Below are 19,920 nucleotides of genomic sequence, written 5' to 3'. Positions count from 1 at the left end.
GCGGAGGGAGGGGAGGGGACGCGGAGGGGAGGGGAGGGGACGGAGGGAGGGGGGAGGGCGAGAGAAAGGGAGCAGCGCCCGTCCCGTCTCCTCCACTGGCGGCCCGGAGCGCGCCCGGCACTCGGCGGCTCTCCCGGTCCCCGCGCCCCCGCCCGCCCGCCCGCCCGCCCGCCCGCCCGCCCGCCGCTCCGGGGCGCCCTCCCGGGACGCCAGCGCTCGCCCCGTCCTCCCTTCCTTCCTCCCCCTCGGCCCGTCCCGATTGTCTGCGTGCGCCCGGCCCCGGCTCCCGCGCGCTTCCTGAGTCGCCGCCCGGAGCCGCCCGCGCCCGCCCGCCCGCCCGCCCGCCGCCCGGAGCCCCCCGGCCGGGGAAGGCAGACGCGGGCGAGCGCGCCGTCGCCCCGCCAGCCCCGCGCCCCAGCCCCGCGCGGGCCGCCGCCGCCAGCACCGCGAAGATGAACAACGGCGGCAAAGCCGAGAAGGAGAACTCGCCGAGCGAGGCCAACCTCCAGGAGGAGGAGGTACGGGGCGCGGGGCGCGGGGCGCGCGGGGCGGGGGGCCCGGGCTCCCCGGGAAGGTGGCCCCGGGGCGGCCGTGCGCGCACGCGGGCGTGAGTGTGAGTGCGCGTGAGTGCGCGGGTCCCCTCGCCGCCCTCCGCTGGCGAAACTTCCCGGACTTCCCGGAGACTTCGGCGCGTGCCGCGCTCCGCCCGGCGTGCCCGGGGACCCGGGGCGCGGGGCGCGGGGTGCGGGGCGCGGGGCGCGGGGCGCGGGGACCGGCTCCTCCCGAGCGACCCTCGACGGCCGGGCCCCGGCCCCGCTCCCGGAAAGCGCGCGGCTGCGGGGAGGAGAGGCTTGGGGAGACGGCCCCGTGGAGGGGTCCCCTCGGGTCCCCCCCACCCCACCCCGCCCCGCCCCGCCCGCCTCCCCTCCTCTCTCCCGGAGCCACCGGCGCCGGGCGCCGGGAAGTCTTCGGATTAATGGGTAACCCACCCGCCGCGTTCTCCCCCGGTGACTCAGGACCCCCCGCCCCCCCTCTTCCTAACCTGGGCCGGGCCGCGCCTTCCGCGCGCTGGGGACGCACCCCCGGGGGGCTCGGGGGAACCGGCCCGCCCGCTCCCCCGGCCCGCCCGGCCCGCCCGCTCCCCCGGCCCGCCCGGCCCGCCCGCTCCCCCGGCCCGCCCGGCCCCGCTCGGGCTCCCCCGGCCCCGCTCGGGCTCCCCCGGCCCCGCTCCCGCCGGACGCCGGGCCGAGGGGCTGCGCGCGCGGCCGCGGAGCGCGCCGGCCCCCGGGACCGGGGCGCGGGGCGCGCGGGGGGCTTCGGAGCGGAGCCTCGGGGTGAGCCTGCCCACGGGCCCCCCCCCCCTCACACGTGTGCCCGGGCCCCGGAGCCAGCCTTGGAAGGCCCCCGACACCCACCGCTTCCCTCCCACACCCCCCCGTGGTTGGAGACCCCCACCTGACCATTCTTGATCATTCTGGAAGAAACTCAGAGAGAGAGAGAGGCCCATCTCCATTTAAATGACCGGGCGTCCCGCAGGGGACGGCGCCTTCCCAGGCTTGTGAGTGTGTGAGTGAGTGTGAGTGTGTGTGCCAGGTGAAATTCTGAGCGTGCCACCCGACGTGGAGGAGGGATTTCTCCCTATCACTGAGACCCATCATCTGCTTGTTAAGTGGGGATTCTCCAAGTGGCCAGACCGGAGGACACTCCTGAGTCTACAGTGTGCGGTCGTGCAAAGCACCGAGAGTGCATTTTCCCTCTGAACGCGGTCGTTGCGCGTGTAAGGCGCTCGTCGGAGCACGGCTGTCCGGCGGTGCGCACGGTGCGCCTGGGTGGATCAGCCGCACGCGAGGAGCTGAGCGTCGTCTTTGCACCCCGGGGCCTCGGGCGGTGCTGCTCCCACACGGGTTGACCGGCGGCTCCCTGCTTGGTCCTTAGAACCCCAGACGTGAGGATGAGGGCCGACGCTTCAGGGGAAGGGAGGCTTGAGGGGGCCACTCTTGCCTGGCACCTCAACAGCTGCTTCTCAGTGTGTTTTCCTGACTGACCCCCGTAAAAGTCTTAAGATGAGGACAGTTTGTGCTTTTTTTTGGAAGTTGTATTTAGTCAAATCATCATCGCTTAAGACATCAAGATAGCCACTGCTTTTAGAAAGGTGTACCAGTTAGAACTGGCCAAAACGCTTGTTTCAAAGGGCAAAGCAATATGTCCGTGGAGGGAGCAAACTTTCCCGCTACCTCCTTAAGAAAACTTGGTTTACTTGTTCATGTTTTTGTGCTTCTTTGGTGGTGGGCAGGGAAATAGGTTTGTGTGTCTTCATCTCATACCACTTAGGATGACACAAAGTCAGGCTTTTTCTTTTGACCCAATCTCTGAATAGCTTCCCAGGACCCAGAACTGCCTTTCCATTCATGTCGTCTTGTATATAATACAATAAACGCAGCAATGAGCCATCGATTCAATATAGTTCCTGTCTCTTGGCCCAGTAGTGTTCCTGACACTATACCTGTGAAGATCTCAGGACCAGAGTTGTACACAAGGCACATTGTGCGAAGTTAGATACACCATGCAAAATGAGGGTTATTTTATTTATTTTCTTCAGTGCTGGCTCTTAAACCCAGGATATCACACAGGGTAGGCAAGTGAGCACTTTGGAGTTAGACTCCTAGACAAGTCCTGGGACTTGTGATCCTTCTGCCTCAGCCTTTCTAGTACTGGTTATTACAGGAGTGCAGTACCATACCCTGTTCATGAGGTTTATTAACGTTAGAAATCTGGGGAAAGGAATTTGCCCCATGTAATCTAGGTAATTTTGCCCTAATTCTCTGTTCCTGGTTTATGTTTAGCTTTCAGTTTTTGAAATACTCATAGGTTCCCTTTATCTCTTGTGATATTGAATGCCACAATTAAATGTGTGTGTGGTGAATCCCATTAATTTGCTCAGCATTATACAAATCCACTGTATTGGACCCTTTCTTTCCCTTCCCAGAGGATCAGCAAGTTGTTCTCAAAAGCATTGAAAAACATGGGCAGTGGAGTCCACAAACAACACACACACACACACACACACACATCATGTATATAGACATAATGGCAAGAGGAGAAATGTGTTTACTTGTAATGTGTAGTGGCCAGAGTGTTGACATGGAAATGTGAGTTCAATTATCATTAAGAGAAAATAGTTTGTTTCATAGATCACTAGAGGTTTAGGATCCGAGGTCTTTATTCTATTTTTGAATCGAGGTCCTCTCTTCTTCCAGTAGGTTTTAACCCTGCCCGAGATTTTCTAATGGCTCTTGCTGCAACAGTGATTTGGAAATGCTTATTTGGCAGTGGGGTGTGCAATGAATAATCGAGGGGTTAGGGGAATTTTGGCAGCTTTTAAAGATTGAAAGTGTCAGAAAATTTATAAAGTCTTATGTATTTCTGCTTAAAACTTGGACAAGAATAGTTTTAAGATTTGGCTAGGCAACCACAGACAAGAGAGAACGAACACATCTGGCCTTCTGATTTCTAGTGTTGTACATGTGTGTTCTTGTTCAAGTTGTTTCTGTAAAGAAGGCCAGTTGTCATGATCTTTGAATGTGACACTACTAGATTTGTGTGTGTGTATATATGTGTGTGTGCACAGGATAGCTGACCATCCCTTAAATCACTAACGTTAATAAAATAATCTGGACAGGAAGATAAAAAAGTAGAGGCCCGTCGTGGGCTATGTAGGGAGAACTTGTCTCAAAAAAAGTTTCTAGAATTTGTCCTTAATTGTATGATTACATTTTATTAAAATTAACAAGTATATAGTTACATTTGTATGTTTTAATATTCAAATACATTGACTTTATATTTTGTACATAAAAAGTCTTCTGGGCACTGAGTTTTCAATATAGAATTTATTTTTTGGAAGTCTGATAATTAGATGGTTTGGTTTTGGTTTCATTTTATTCGTATCATTGGTTGCTTTTCAGGCAGTTTCCAAATGACTTGCACCAGGCATTTTGTTATATTGAAGTTGTTTACAGTACAAGTCCATTCTAACAAAGCAATATAGGGAGAAATTAAACCGAAGTAGCAAAAAACTTGGAAATATTGATTGCGAACTCACAAAGTCAAATCTTTAGAGACTTTGCACTTCACATTCTATCTTTGGAATTACTTAGTAATTTTGCCAAAGTCTTGGGGTTGTAAGGGAAATAGCTTTTTATCATTGGCACTGAGAGTGGGTTGTGTCAGTGGTGTGAAAACGTCAGGTTATCTTTGAGCCTTGAGACTACAGAGTGACTTTGAGAAGTTACAGATGGCTTCATACAATTGAACCAAACTAAGTTTAGCGTCTATTATTGCAGATGAACGCGTTACAATGAACGTATGTCACAGAGTAGAATTTGGTGACAGTGATCTGGGTGGAAGGCCATTGCTGGCATGACATGTATTTGGAGGTATTCCAAAGGTGATTTTTATAATTTCCACAAATCTATCTGTATGCCTACAGGTGCAAGCCTGTATGTGTGCTCTCCTGCTTAAAACAATAGAAATGTGTGGATTCCCAATTCTGGAGGTCAGAGGCCGGGGAAGTATCAAGCATCATCCTTGGCCTCTTATCTCTGGTGATCCTACATGTTCCAAAGGCAGTGATTTTATTAAGGAGGGATAATTAATTCTCATGTTATGATACTAATTGAAAAGAGAAGATTTAAAAGTTTTAGCTGGGTGCTGATGGCTCAGACCTGTAATCCTAACTACTCAGGAGGCCGAGATCTGCAAATCAGTTTGAAAGCACCTGAGACTGTTACTTCCACTGAACCACCAAAATGCTGAATGGTAACGAGGAGCTGTGGTGTGGTTTTAAAGTGGTAAAGCGCTAGTGCTGAGCAAAAAAGCTCAGGGACAGCACTGGCATTCAAAAAAAAAAAGGAAGGAAGGAAGGAAGGGAAAATTTTTTATGTGATGCTAGTTTTTTTTTTTAAACTAAATGTAAATCAGTTCCTTTTTTTTTTGAAATCTGATAAGTAGTGGGTTTACAGGTAATTGCATTGGATGCTTTTCTTTCCTTACATTTTCTAAAAGGATCCTGAGAACAAATAGTGAAATGCCTTTTAGCTTTGAAGATTTTATTCTATTCTTTTGTGATCTGCGTAAGGTGTCAGGTTGCCTATAAGCTTGGCAGCAGGATTCTATTATTTTCCTTGGTCTTTCTTCATATTTATCTCACTCAGTCCTTTATCCAAGATTATTGTAGTGATGTTCAGCTACTCTGCTTGTTCTAATATCCTTCCTCAATCCTTCCATACACTACCTAGATGAGTTCTTGTGATATTTCAAATGATTTAGTGCTGCTCTGATCTCTACAAAACAGTCCGAACTTGGACATTGATTTGCCTGAATTTGTTCTGTCCTCTGTCACATTTGCTTTGGCCACATCCTTCCTCTTCCTGACCACACCTGAGCTTCTTTCAAGGCATAATTAAAGTTTTTGGCCACCCCTTGGCACCATTCCCTCCCGTGATAGTTCATCCCGTGATAGTTCATCCCGTGGAGCTATCTTTTCCTTAGAATTCCAGGAGATGCTTTGTTATGGTCATTTAATTACAGGGTCATCTTTTGTCTACTTTGTTTAAAAAGATGTGTGGCATCTTATTCCCAGTGCTCAGTACCTATTCAGTGACAGCGTCCTAGGACCAGATCGGGCTACCCCATGTGTATGTAATACATAACTTAATTAAAAAAATGCCAGTCCTGGGGCTTGAACTCAGGGCCTAGGTCCATGAGCTTCTCTTGCTTAAGGCTTGCACTCTACAACTAGAGCCACAACTCTCCACTTCCAGCTTATTGTAGTCGTTTATTGGAAAGTCTCAGACTTTTCCTGCCTGGGTTGGCTTCGAACTATGATCCTCAGATCTCGGCCTCTTTAGATTGTAGGTGTGAGCCCCCAATCTCCAGTGTAACTTTAGTTATATGTAACCTTGATAACCATAGGACTTATCCTTACAGGTAAGGTGCTGATGCTAATTATGAATTTGTGTAGGTAGCTCTTAAGCAGCCGTGTGTGTGACTATGGGGTCCCTTACCCGGCGAGGATTTATCCACTTGGGAAGTAATCTCTTCCACCCGCCACCCGTAGCTTGACAGGTGAGTGTACCTGGTCATTCAAACGGCTCCTCCCTGGTGGAACCGCTGGGCTCTCGCCTTAGGATTTGGTTTCTGCCGTGGAACTCAGTTTGACCTTCTGCTTGTGGATTTCCGGAAGCCCTGGCTAGGTGGAAGAGCTGGGACCGCCCTGTGTTCCCAAACAAGCCTGCTCTGTGTGACAGCCACTCTGGAATGTTTGTGTTCAGTTTCATTTGGCACCTTCGTGTCTGCCCCGGGGTAGGGGAAAGGGAATGCAAATGTTCCTCTTGAGCTGTGCTTGCCGTGGTCAGGGGGAAGAAAAAAAACAAGAAACCGTTGGGCAGGAATGAGGAGAATGAGGCTTCCCGGCTGCGGGGCTGAGCGGGCCGGGGGCCGGGCTGGAGATGGAGGCTGCCGGCTCCCATCCCGGTCTTGAATGCGCACCCGTGGAATCTTCACGCTCAGAGACGTGTGCATGCGTAGGGCTGTGTGAGGAGAGGCGGGGAGGGACGGGTGTGCAACACCGCCTGGAGCTTGATTACCGAAGGGCTCGAATGTATCCAGATCCAGCCGGGACAAACGTGTCCCCTTTGCTTGCCCTTTAGCCTAGGACGTTTTCAGAAGTCTGTCCCGTCACTGAAGAAATAATCCAGGCTGTTTTCCACGGGCCATGTTTTGGCCAGGCACGGGACAGCTATTCACTGCATCTTCACATTAAGCGCTCTCTCTCTCTCTCTCTCTCTCTCTCTCTGATATTATTTTATTTTTTTGACTTGTTTTTGTGCCAGTACTAGAGCTTGAACTCGGGGCCCGGGCACTGTGGCCCTTAGCTCTTCTTCATTCAGGGATGGCGTTCTGCCACTTCGCTCCCAGCTCCCTGCTGCCTATTCATTGTTATTTTCTGAGACAAAGTCCTGCTGTGTGAAAGGATAGGTCCCAGGCACCCCAGGGGACAGAAGCAGGTTCATAAGGAGGTTTATTAGTGGGGCCCTATCTCCCACGGGAGAGGGAGCTACACCTTATCCAGGTGGCAGCTTCTCTGGGGCTAGAGGGGAAGTACGCATTGGCGAGTGGGAGTGGCCCATGATAGTTGTAGGGTCAGGAGTGTGGGTGGATCTGGGGGCTAGTGGGAGGAGCTGAGGACCTGAGGCTGGGGAAATTCTAACATTCCCCATTTGTTGTTTATTAATAACTGGGGAGGGGTACCAGGCCGGGAGTGTGGGCAGAGCTTCTTTCTTCTGGAGCTACTTCCTGCTGTAAAGGGGTGAAGTAGTCAGGGGTTCCTGATTCGTCCTCTGGCCGGGTACCACCCAACAAGTATTTGCTTGGCAGTTTGGTTGGTAAGGTCCTCATCATTTCCACGAGAATGGTTTCCAGAGCCGATGGGTGTCATGGTCTCCTGGCTACCTCCTGCAGCTTGGGCACATCAAGGAGTCCCTGGGGCTGGGGTCTTCAGGGTCCAGATCTGCACTGGGCAGGGCAGTGTAAGTGAAGCCTCCAGTTGCCTGTAGTAACAGGATGGCCTTGAACCGCAAGCTCCCAGGTGGCGTCCTGGGTATGGGATGTTATCCTGTTAAAAGAGACTTTTGAAAAGGTCAGGCAAAAGGCTGACAACCCTGGCCATGAGCCAGAAAAGTTCTATTTGGGGCATAAACCCAATTGTGGCCCATTACAAGAAAGAAGGAATAACTGGTCTGGGGGAAGGAAGGGAGTATTTGGCGGGGGGGGGGGGGGAGGACGGGGGGGACGGAGGACGGGGGGACGGAGGACGGGGGGACGGGGGACGGGACATTGGGTAGTGGACTGGTTGGGAGTAACCAACCAGAGGCTATTGTATATGCAAATAGCAAGTAGCAAAAGCAAGAATGCAAATTCCTGTCCAGATGGAAAGTGGACAGGTATGGACATTATTCCTCTTGGTCCTGTCCAGTTGGAACATGGACAGGTATGGATATTAGGTGGGCAAGTAACTATTCCTCTTGATCTCCCGGCTCTGATTAATTTTGAAAGGGCAAGTTTAAATGGATTCCATTTAAGATGAGACTGAGACTTCAGCTCCAATGACTCCTCCATGGTTCCTCATTGTCAGGATTGACCTCATCCTGACCTTATCCTAGGTGCTCATTGTTTGGATAGCTCGTCCCAGTTGGCATTCACGGGGCTTGAACTCAAGGCCTGGGCACTGTTCATGAGCACTTCTGCTCGAGGCTAGCGCTCCGCCACTTGGGCCACAGTGGAGCCATGGTGCTGCTTCCAGTATTTGGCTGGTTACTATGAGTCTCTTGAGCCACGCTTCCAGTCTGGCTCTTTGCTGGTTAGTTGGGAGATGGAGTTTTAGAGGGAATTTTTTCTGCCCTGGCTGGCTTTGAGCTGAAATCAAAGGAGTCTTGGGCATAAAAGCCCTTTCTATTTCCAATTAAAGCAACAAGGAGACCGACCAGTAGTAGAGCTCACCTGTAACTTGTTGAGAATTGACCAACAAATACTTGCCAGAGTTCTGCAATGACAGAACACAGCAAGCAGATGTGATAGGAGTTTTCAAACAACTGATTATTAGCATGTTAGAGTTCCTTGGGCTATTTAACCACTAGCATTGTGTGCCAAGAATCCAAACTTGGCAGCTTTTTGCTACTTAAGACTCCTTGTTGTCTAACTTGTGGGGATTCAGCACCAGCAGATGGAAGAGAACATAAATGTGGGGATTCAGCACCAGCAGGTGGAAGAGAACATCAATGAATAATATTCAAGAGGGCAAAGTGTCAGGACAATGTAAACACCTCAGCGTCAGTGGGTTCCGTGTGGCTGGGTCTTCCATCCCGAATCAGCAGGCTTCATTAGTCATGTGTGATGGAGGCAGGCAGGAGAGATGGGTTGGATCTGGGCGAGGCTGTAGTGGCATCTCTCAGAGTCCCCTGGATAGATTGCTTAAAGATAGTTGAAATCTCCCAGTATTCCTGGTTGTTTACTCTGAGTACTCTGGCTTTTTATTTTTATTTTTTGCCAGTCCTGGGCTTTGAACTCAGGGCCTGAGCACTGTCCCTGGCTTCTTTTTGCTCAAGGCTAGCACTCTGCCACCTGAGCCACGGCGCCACTTCTGGCTGTTTTCTGTGTATGTGGTGCTGAGGAATCGAACCCGGGGCTTTGTGCTTGCTAGGCAAGCACTCTACGCTAAGCCACGTTCCCAGCCCCTCTACATTGTTTGTATCTGCCCTTTGCTCCCGTCGTGTTCTCTGGCATCTGTTTTCCTCCGCGTTTGTCATGAATTCCCAGGCCTTTGCATCTCCAGCTGTTCTTTCCCCAGCCCTTGACTTAGAAGGGAAAACCAAGCTATCAAAGAGAAGCTGGGAAATGCCTCCAGGTTGCTCCCCTCTGCTTTGTGGGGTGTGGAGGAGGAAGAGGAGGAGGAAGAGGAATGTGTCTTGGACCACACACTCCACCGCCATGCTTTCGGCTTATTTGCGCTTTTCTAGAAGCTGGCTACCTTGTTTTTTGTTTTGAAGGGCAGCTAAGAACCCCCCCTCCCCCCCAGCCCTGGAACTGGAAAACAATAACAAGTCAATTTTGAATTTCTTGTAGGTTTTGGCTGGGCTCTGACTATTGTGATGCATATTACGTAGAACCGTACAAAAGCCGAGCGAAGGAAGGGCTGTAATAAAAGCCAATCACACCAGGAAGATAACCCCACATTCCGAGCTGTAATGCAGCATTGTTATACAAATATAAAAGCCGGAGGAAGGCCCTAGCATGCAGACCTAATCCTCCCGTCCCGCCTGGGATCTTCCTGAGGTAGGAGAAATTTGAGACTTCCCAGTTGAGGGTCAGCCTGAGAAGTTGGGGGTCAGCTCCCTTCAGTTCATCTTCATTGCTCATGAGTTCTGGTTTTAAGGATGAGGTGCTATGGGGTTTTCCAAAATTCTTTTGTTGTTGCTGTTGTCACCACGTAGGTAATTCTGGCAGGTGGCCGGAGACATTTTAAAAGATTTCAATGTTCTTTTGTTGTTCTTGACCACACAGGGTCCTGTTTTGTGAGAATTGCCCTTGGCCCACCTCTAGGCTGCATCGCGTGGTGGAGGCCCCTTGGGAGAAAGTGGACACCGAAAGCGCTAGCTTATTACTGAAGTAGCACAATTTCTTGTGCTCTCAGAGAAGTGCTACCCAAGTATAATTGCTTTCCCCAGCATGTGTGATTTACAGGACTTAGAATGTGTGAGATTCCGAGACCGCATCTGTTCTGAAATACAGTATTCCTCAGACCAAGGCCCGGATGTGTTGGGGGGCGGGGTGGGGGGGGAAGACAGGTTGGTCACTTGTGTCCTGTGCCTTCTCTCTCTCACTGGAGACACAAACCGTTAGTGCTCCACTGTGCCCTCCAGAGCCTCATTTGTCAGAATAGAAGGCCTGCAATCTAGTTAGCCATTACTGGGCCGTAGGACCCCGTAGTTCGCTCTTCAAAGCCCATTTCCCCCCCATCTCCATGTATTCCCCCAGTAATGAACGCAGCTCAAGTCAACAAAAGGAGTATGTTAAAGCCGGACACTGGTAGCTCATGCCTATAATTCTTTTTTTTTTGGCCAGTCCTGGGCCTTAGACTCAGGGCCTGACCACTGTCCCTGGCCTCTTTTTGCTCAAGGCTAGCACTCTGCCACTTGAGCCACAGCACCACTTCTGGCCATTTTCTATATATGTGGTGCTGGGGAATCGAACCCAGGGCCTCATGTATACGAGGCAAGCACTCTTGCCACTAGGCCGTATCCCCAACCCTATAATTCTGAACTATGTAGGAGGCTGAGATCTGAGCATCAAGGTTTGAAGACTGCCCAAGCAGAAAAACCCTGGAGGCTCTTTATCTCCAGTTAACCAGCAAAAAGTCAGAAGTGGAGCTGTGGTTTAAGTGGTACAGTGAGGGGAGAAAGCCAGGCCAGAGCACGGAGCAAAAAAAAAAAAAAAAGTTGCAAAAATTTCATTATCAACTTTTGTTTTGTTTTGGTTTTTTTTTTTTCCAGTTGTTGGGCTTGAACTCAGGGCCTGGCTACTGTCGCTAGGCTTTTATGCTCTAGCCTAGTACTCTGCCACTTGGACCCACAGCTCCACGTCTGGGTTTTAGGTGGTTAATTGGAGGTAAGAGTCTCATGGGCTTTGCTGCCCAAGCTGGTTTCAAACCTCAATCCTCAGATCTCAGCCTTCGGAGGATCTAGGATTATGGTAGGAAAAGTCAGGGAACGAATCAGATACAAATCCACACGGAATCAGACTTAAGTTAGTTCACCATGTATGGACCTAGTGACTCTTGGTTTTTATGTGGTGTTGAGAATCGGATCCCTTCCTTAGCACTTGGGCGGGCTAGGCAAATGTTCTACCACGGAGCTACCCTCCCAGCCCCCTCTCTCCTGTGCTGCCTGGACTTTATTCTTGCACAAACCAAATAAATGGTGATCATCTCGTGTTTGAGGGACGAGCAAACCGAGGCCCTGAGAGATTAAGTAATTTGTCTGAGGTTTTGCAGCTGGCGGGGAGAAGTTTAAAAATTTCCAGTGGCACACGAGGTTCATGTGGTCTGGGCCTCGCCGGCCCTCTGACCTCATCTGTTAGGAATCATCGCCTCCTTCATTGTTCTTCGGCTGGGGGGTGGGGGGTGGGGGGTTATTTAGGGATCTGTAACTTGCCAAACTTGTTCCTGCCTCAGGGCCTTTGTGCCTGCTACCCTGGTGAGACTGGAAAGCTTTATCTCCAGATAGCGTGTGTCAGACCGCCTGGGCCTTGTCAGTCATCTTGATCTCAGATCTTCCGTTTAAAACAACCTCATCCACTAGGGTAACTGTTCATTTTCTAGCTAAACCCCCTGGACAAGGATTGCCTTATGGGCCTCACTGCCCTTACCTGTCTGGCACTCTAGAATGTAACTTGGATTTATTTACTGTCTTCAAAACCCCAGGGCCTAAAACAATGTTTTATACACATTTATTATTTGTGAATACAAACCAGCCCACCAGAAGTTGAAGCATGTATGCTATACCACATTATCAAAGAGTTTCCAGTAGTTTTTAGATGAGAGTTTATTTATGACTGCCTTCACGATGACCATTTTGGGCCAGGGGTTGGTTATAATCCTAGCTACTCAAGAGGTTGAGATCTGAGGATCACAGTTCAAAGGCAACCTGGACAGGAAAATCCTTGAGACTCTTATCCAATAAACAACACCCCACCCCCCAAAAAATGCTGGAAGTGGAGCTGTGGCTAAGTGGTAGGGTACCAGTCTTGAGCAAAAAAGCTAAAGGACAGTACCCAGCCCTGGCAGTCACAAGGAAATCATGAATGAGCGGTCTCTACTTACTGCGTTGGAAATTACAAGTAATATCTCAAGTCTTTTGAGTCAGAATCTTTGTTTGGGTGTAGGTGATTGATCCCCCGCAGAGGAAGCAGATGTTTTGCCACGCATAAAGAAATCCTCTTTGTCCGGCTAGAATGGAAATTGAGTACAAATCTAGCACATAGCTCCACGAAAGCCGTAGCGAGGTGCACGCTGGTGGAGAGAGCTTTATTCAGAGGGCAAGGTAAACGGGTTCCTGTTTTGCAGATGCGACTTTGGTGTTGTCAGGGTTGCTGTTAAATAACCCAGGTGGAGTTGACTTGGAGACAGACGTTCTACCCGTGGTCCTTTGGTTTAGTCTACCTTATGCTCATGCATGATTTTCCTTCTTCCCGTAAGGTAATAGGTAACTAGTCTTTCAGCACCTTTAACCTGGTTAATTCAACCTTTGTGGAGCTCACACCGCTCTGTTGTGTTTGAGTGTTGGGGGTGTGTGTGTGTTGCCAGTTTGTCAGCCTCACAGAGCTTTGCGTTTGCCTTTTATTGGAGCAGGAGAATGAACAGATGAGTGTCCTGATGGACAGCAGGCCAGCGCGGGCTCCTGGCTTTACATTGCTATCTATACCCGACCTTGAGGAAGTTTGCATTTTAACTCCTCCCCTTGTCTGATAAGCTCAGAACCAGAGGTTATAAATCCTTATGGAAATCTGTTCTTGACCAACTCACCAATCCTCTCTTCAGTTTTATCATGCATCAGAGCTCCTTTTTTGTTTGTTTGTTTTGTGTTTTTTTTTGCCAGTCCTGGGGCTTGGACTCAGGGCCTGAGCACCGTCCCTGGCTTCTTTTTGCTCAAGGCTAGCACTCTGCCACTTGAGCCACAGCGCCACTTCTGGCCATTTTCTGTATATGTGGGCTGGGGCTTCATGTATTAGAGGCAACCACTCTTGCCACTAGGCCATATCCCCAGCCCCAGAGCTCCTTTTTCATAGCAAAAAGGTGGAGATTGGTGGCCCATGCTTGCTGTGCATTAAGAGGATCATCATTTCTATTTCCCCTCTTTTCCATCACCCATTTGTTCTGCTGAAGGGCAAAATACGTCCCTGGTGGGTGGTGGAGGCTGGGCTTTGAGCCGCTGACATACAAGTACCCTGCAGGTCTTGCTTCCATTTGTTAAAATATCAGTTATGTTAACGCAATGGAGGAAAAGGTTGGGAGCCCTTTTCCAAATTATTGGAAAAGATGAGAACTCTGGTGCTAGCTTTTTTTTTTTTTCCCCTCCTACCTGCGATGGTTGGGGTTTGTTTTTGACGGAACAGACCGGTGCGTCTCGCGGAGCAGAGCTGGGAGTGGGTGTGGGCTGGCTGCCGGAAATGACCCTGTTAAACAAAAGGACTCTTTTAGGCCCACCCTGAGGCTTTGTGTTTTGGGGAGGGTTATGGGGAAAACAGAGCTCGGAAGTGAGCGCCGGGAGGGCGGGAGAAAGGGGAAGATCCGCTCCCCGAAGACTCCCCGAGCCCACTGGACCTGCGGGCACCCAGGGGGACCCAAAAGCCATGCCAGGGCTGGGCCTGGAGGCCGGGGTTCTGCCCCCCCCCTCCGAAAGCTCCTGGCTGCCCAGGCCAGCAAAGTTGAGCTTTCAGCCGGCCTGCGGGCTTGCAGAGACCATTAATTAACATGCCCCGATGGAAACCCAAGGGGGAAAGGAAGGAGTATTGTTTGACCTATTTGTAAATAAGGTTTATTGATGTAAGTGAATTTGAACTCCTGTGATCCCGTTCCCCTTCTCTAAGTCTACACCGGCTACTGTGAAGTATATCTATCGCCTGCCATAGTCTTTAACCGAGGAAGGGGTTTAAAACCACTACGGTGTTAGGAATGAATTGTTCTCGCCCTGCACGGGCATTGCACCTGAATCTGCTTCCAAAGCCGTCCTTGCCTCCGTGTATTTACCTGAGGATCCTGAGTTGACATCGCGATTGCCAGCTAAGTTGTTCTTTTATTCTTATCAGAATTATTTTTGCTTTTATAAATTCTTGCTGACTTTGAGGCAGTGAACTCTTCTAGCACATCATTCTGTTGTGGTTTTTTTTTTTCCAGTACTATAAATCTCACTAATTAGAAACACACATTTTGTTGACATTGTCTTTGTGGTTTGCTTAGTTTTCATTTGGAAACAACAAACATCTTTTCACAGCTAAAACATTACTACGGCGCTGTGTTACGGCGCTGTTTGTAGACATTTTATCACAAGGGCAGTTTTAAAAAGGTTGGTCGATGCATTTGCTGGGCAGAGTTGGGGATAGTTTCTCCGTGGTACCAGGAATTTAACATTAGAGAGATGATTAAAGCTGCCACTCACATCCCGCGATGAACCGGTTTTGTTTAAGTATACTCAAAGACTTTGTATTGTAAATATGAAACAGGGACACCTGTACTGTGTAAAAGGGCCCTGGCCACTGGAAATTCCAAACTTTACAGCAAAATTACTTTTAAGGAGTATTATTTTTGTTAAATTCCAGTGTATGTGGTGTTGGTAGCTTTTCTCATGTTCGTTGCCCTTTCCTTCCCCTTCCCAGTCCGCTTCCTTTCTCCCCTCTCTCCTCCTCTCCCCTCCCCTCCCCTCTGGCCTCTCTCTCCCCTCTTTTTCCCCTCTCCCTTCTGCCTGCCCCCCTCTTTTCTTTGTGTGCTGGTACTGGGGCCTGAACTCAGCCTCAAGCTCTCGCGTGACCTTTTCTGCACACAGATTGTTGCTCTACCACCTGAGCCACACTTCTCCTTTTGCTGCTGTTGTTGGTTAATTGGAGATGTGAGCTTTCACAGACTCTTCTGTCCCAGGCTGGCTTTAAACCAAGATTCTCACATCTCAGCCTCCTGAGTAGCTATGATTAGAGGCAGGAGCCAACAGTACATAAGCCTTCATTTTCTTAACATAGTTAAAATTTTATGGTTATCTATGTTTTGTGGTGCTGAGGGTTGAATCTACAGCTTGTTAGGTACCTGCTTTGCCAATACCACTGAACCACAGGCCTGGCCCTTAATACATTTTTAAGCTACTAGTTTGAGAAAGGTTAATGTTGTAGTTAATTATCAGTTTCTAAATATAAATATAGATAGATAGACTTATATACATTTGGAAGAGGTTAGGTTACAATGTACTGCTTGGCATATATACTTTTTTCCCCTTCAACTCAGCTATTTTCTTGTTACCTATGATCATATCACTTGTATTTGAAAAAGAAAAATACCATGGGATCTACTGCCTTCCATTGTAATATCCAGAGGCAGAATTATGGCACTCAAATGGTTCATACATGGAGAACTTTCCAAGCACAGTCGGGTGAAAGGCACAACCGGACACTTCTTATGGTGGGTTCTTTTATGTATGTATTCCTTTAGATGTATTCAAAATTGTACAGTAACTGATTATTGGCTACTGGCTGATTTGCTGTGGGACTTTACGTTGGTGTACCTAACTAGTAAGGTATGAATTGAAATGAAAATGTCTGTCCATTCTCCTCATGCTCCTCGGTGATTGAAGGGAGCCATCTTGCCCTCGAGGACCAGCATCTGCTCTATTGGGTCCTGTTCACCCAGCCTGTTGATTGTATCCCAGGAGGGGAAAACAGTCCTGAGTGCCAGTGTATTCCACTCTCGAGTTCCTGATTTTGACAAATGCAGTGCTCAAATGTTTGGAGGATTTGTGTGTGTGTGTGTGTGTGTGTGTGTGCGCGCGCGTGCGCGCGCACTTGCTTGTGTATGCTGAGGCTTGAACTCGGGGTGCTGTCCTTTATCTTTTTCACAGCTCCACTCCCAGGTTTTTTTGCTTGTTAATTGGAGAGTAAGAGTCTCAAGGACTTTCCCGACCTTGCCTTGCTTCAGACCACCGTGCTTAGATCTCCGTCTCCTGAAGAGCTAGGATTACAGGCGTGAGCCTTCAGCACCAGGACGAGGAAACTTGGGTGGTAATTTTTCTGCTGCGGATTGGGCCCAAGGCCTTGGAATGCTGCTAAGATGTATTCTCCCTCTGAGCTCCATCCCAGTGTTGTGACCATTAACTGCCCCTTCTGGCTTGAGAAAACCCCAAGGCATCTCTAAAGGGCATGAAAATGGCTTGTTTCTCTTGTTATAATATCCTAGGTCCCAATTAGACACAGAGGATCTTATTTGTGTGCTCTTGCCTTCAAGTCAGTGAACAAGTGTTCCTATTCTTCCTGGTCCCTTAGTGAAGCCTGGTTACTTACTTTGCCTAGGAATCCAGCACTTCTGCCTGGGGTCTCCATTTACTCTGAAGTCTCTGTCTCTCTCTCCCCCTCCCTTTCTCCCTCCCTCCCTCTCCCTCTCTCGTTGTAGGGCTTGAACTCAGAGCCCAGGCACTGTCCCTGAGCTTTTTCATTGAAGGCTAGCGCCCTACCACTTCAAGCCAAGCACCACTTCCGGCTTTCTGGTAACTAATTAGAGATAAGAGTCTATGGATTTTCCTGTCCAATCTGACTTTAAACCCTGATCTTCAAATCTCAGCCTGCTAAGTAGCTAGGATTGCAGACAGGAGCCACTCTGCCTGGCTTTCTGAAGTCTCATTATAAACCTAATAAGCATTTTATCTTCCAAATTGAAGTTGCAGTCTATTGTGTGAACCGTCTGCCATAAGTACTTCCCTTCCTTCCCCACTTAAAAAAGTGAAATTGGGGCTGGGAATATGGCCTAGTGGTAAAGCGCTCGCCTCGTATACATGAAGCCCTGGGTTCGATTCCTTAGCACCGCATATATAGAAAAAAGCCAGAAGTGGTGCTGTGGCTCAAGAGTGCTAGCCTTGAGCAAAAAGAAGCCAGGAACAGTGCTCAGGCCCTGAGTCCATGCCCCAGGACTGGCAACAACAACAACAACAAAAAAGTGAAATTTCTGGTCACTGGTGGCTCACACCTATAATCCTAGTTACTCAGGATCATAGTTCAAAGCCAGCGTAGGTAGGAAAGTCTGAGATTCTTGTCACCAGTTAACCATCAGAAAACTGGAAGTGGCACTGTGACTCAAAGTGGTAGAGTAGCCTTAAGTGCAAATGCTCAGGGACAGTGCCCAATTAAAAGAGTTTCTACAGCCTTATGAATGAGAGAGTTTCTCATACCGTAATGAGGCAAGGAGTAAGCTTCTGTTGAGTGTTAAGTTCTGGATTTACTTACTCATTTTTTATTCTGGTCCTGGAGCTTGAACTCAGAGCCTGGGCACTGTCCCTGAGCTTTTTTGCTCAATGCTTTAGCTGCGGCTCTTCTTGACACTTCTTTTCAGTAGTTCATTGTAGAAAACATTTTGAGTCTCATGGGCTTTCTTGCCTGAGCTGATAGAATTGAGATCCCAAGATCTCAGCCTCCAGAGAAGCTAGAATTAAAGGTGTGAGCCACTGACACCCGGCTAATCCTGAATTTACTGATAGCAAAAACTGTAGGTGTACACACAGATTTGCTTTAATAACAAATGAGATCATTAATTTTGTACATGTGCCCCCCCCCCCCCACATTGTTGTGCTTACATGTCAGTGGATTTCTGCCATCACGTTTACATTCTGCACACTGTGTCCTGGCACGAATGTGTTTCTTGCCCTTATCGGGCAGGGAATGTGTTTGCAGTGTTGGACAGTGAACAGTCCTGAACATCCTCTAGCTAAGTCTGTGCACAGTCATAATGATTTCCTTAGCTTAAGGTCTTCCAAGTGGAATTTCTGGGTCAAAGAGTGTACATTCTTTCAGAGACATTTGATGTTTACTGCCAACTCTTGTCTCACTGTACTGTTACTCCCACCAAGAGGGTCAGCGGGCTTGCCTTCCGGCCTCCTGGGTCCCTACGGCTTCAGAGTGGTTCAAAGCGTGCTGCTTCACTGGGGAGGTTTTCACACTGTGTTCTGTCTGTGGTTCCTAAGTGATATTCTAGCCAGCTCTGTACAACACCTGGATGATACACACTGAGTGTTTTTAACTCTGTCTCCAGACCTTGCCCAGTTCTTTCTGATAGCTTGACAGACACTATGATGGTTAGCAGATAATTTCCTGGAGACAAAATATTTAGCGTGTTGGTTTTTGTGAGTGTATGCATCAGGTACCCTTCTGTTCCCTTTTTCCCTTCCCTTTTCCCTTCTGTACACACACACACACACACACACACACACACACACACACACACACGTAGTATACTGTGTGTGTATGTGTATGCCAATACTGAGGTACTGAACTTGGGCCTGGCCTGTAGCTTTTTTGCTCAATGCTTAGTGCTCTGCTACTTGAGCCACAGCTCTACTTCTGGCTTTCCTGCGCTGGCCCGCAGAGCTCAGCTTTCTTAGTAGCTAGGATTATAGGCATGAGCCACCGGCACTCGGTGAGGTGGTTGATACGCTTTGCTGGCTGTTAGATGTTAGATGTTGAGGGCCAGTTCTCTCGTGTTCTGTGTGTATGCACAAGAATTCCATCCAGCTAGCTCCAGCATCTGCCAGGCAAACCAATGAACTGGATTGGAATATGCATCCTGAATTTACAGATGGCACAGTGTGGACATGGGTCTTCGGTCAGAGGGTGTGTCTTCGGAAAAGAACTTCTCTGGTCATGCGGTTGGTTTGCCCTTGAGATGAGGATAGAGAGGCAATCTTGGACATTGGTCAGCTTGACATACATTTTAGAGGACAGCTACTCAGTAGGTACCTGGAAGGAGCGGTGCTTTTGCTAGGTACTGGTCAGGGTGTGTATCCACTGGTGAAAACGAGCCTCATGGTTCCCCCCACATCAGGAAGAAGGCTCCCACTTGGGGTCCTCCGCCCCTCAGGCCATTCTTGGCCTCCACCCAGAGCTTGTTTGCTCTGAGGATCCTCACAACGCAGCAAGAGCCAACGACTGCCTAGGAATTGCTGCTCAGGTCTCCCCGTGTGGGTAGGGCAATTACCACCCACTCCAGCCCACTGGCCTCTTTAATTGATACCAGAATGTTCTGTGGCGCGCACCCCCTCCTGGAAGCCAGCACACATGTTATGTTGTTGGAGTGTCGCTCTAGGAAATGAGCAGATGTAATGGAAACCTCGGTCTTGACTCACCCTGTTTGTTGTGTATGAGTGGAATTTTGCGTCTTTCGCGATTGGCTCTGCCCCGTATTTCTGGGAAAATTCCCGTGGAGTGCTTGAACGACTCAAACCTTTATACATCCGGCCGCCTCTCTCGGAGGACCTGGCAGTGCTCTGGCAAATAAATGCATGCCTTCTTTCTGTGGAGTCCTTGATTCGAGTTGACAGATGGCCAAGAGAACATCAATTAGTAGGGAGGAGGTCGGTCTCCCCTGGGGTACTGTCACTAGGATTTGTTGAAGACAGGCTGAGAGCCCAAGCATTGTCCTGGCCTTTTGGGAGGTGGGGGGAGGGAGGGCGGGAGGGGGTGTGAGAATGTGAACGCGGTTTCCTGCCCGCTTGGGAAGACCCCACTGAATACAGGAAACAGTGGGTGAGTGACGTGAACTCCTACGTACAGGGGACGGCGTTGTGT

General features: G+C 49.5%; 1 protein-coding gene across 3 annotated transcripts in view; it reads left to right on the top strand.

Moving 5' to 3' along the window:
- The first annotated feature begins 303 nt into the window (after nucleotides 1–303).
- The window catches only part of Rbpms (RNA binding protein, mRNA processing factor), a 152,009-nt gene continuing 132,392 nt past the window's right edge, over nucleotides 304–19,920 (top strand). For 2 of the 3 annotated variants that reach the window (XR_007208529.1, XM_048330548.1), the window contains exon 1: nucleotides 310–518. Coding sequence is in view for 2 of the 3 variants with exons in the window: in XM_048330548.1 (XP_048186505.1) it covers nucleotides 453–518 (66 nt within the window). In the remaining variant the exon portion in view is untranslated. Of the gene's footprint in view, nucleotides 519–19,920 lie in introns of all 3 variants that reach the window. The other variant, XM_048330546.1, reaches the window with a different exon arrangement.

The sequence above is a fragment of the Perognathus longimembris genome, chromosome 21, assembly GCF_023159225.1.
Source record: "Perognathus longimembris pacificus isolate PPM17 chromosome 21, ASM2315922v1, whole genome shotgun sequence".
Lineage (NCBI taxonomy): Eukaryota > Metazoa > Chordata > Mammalia > Rodentia > Heteromyidae > Perognathus > Perognathus longimembris.
This window is presented reverse-complemented; position numbering and strand designations above follow the sequence as displayed.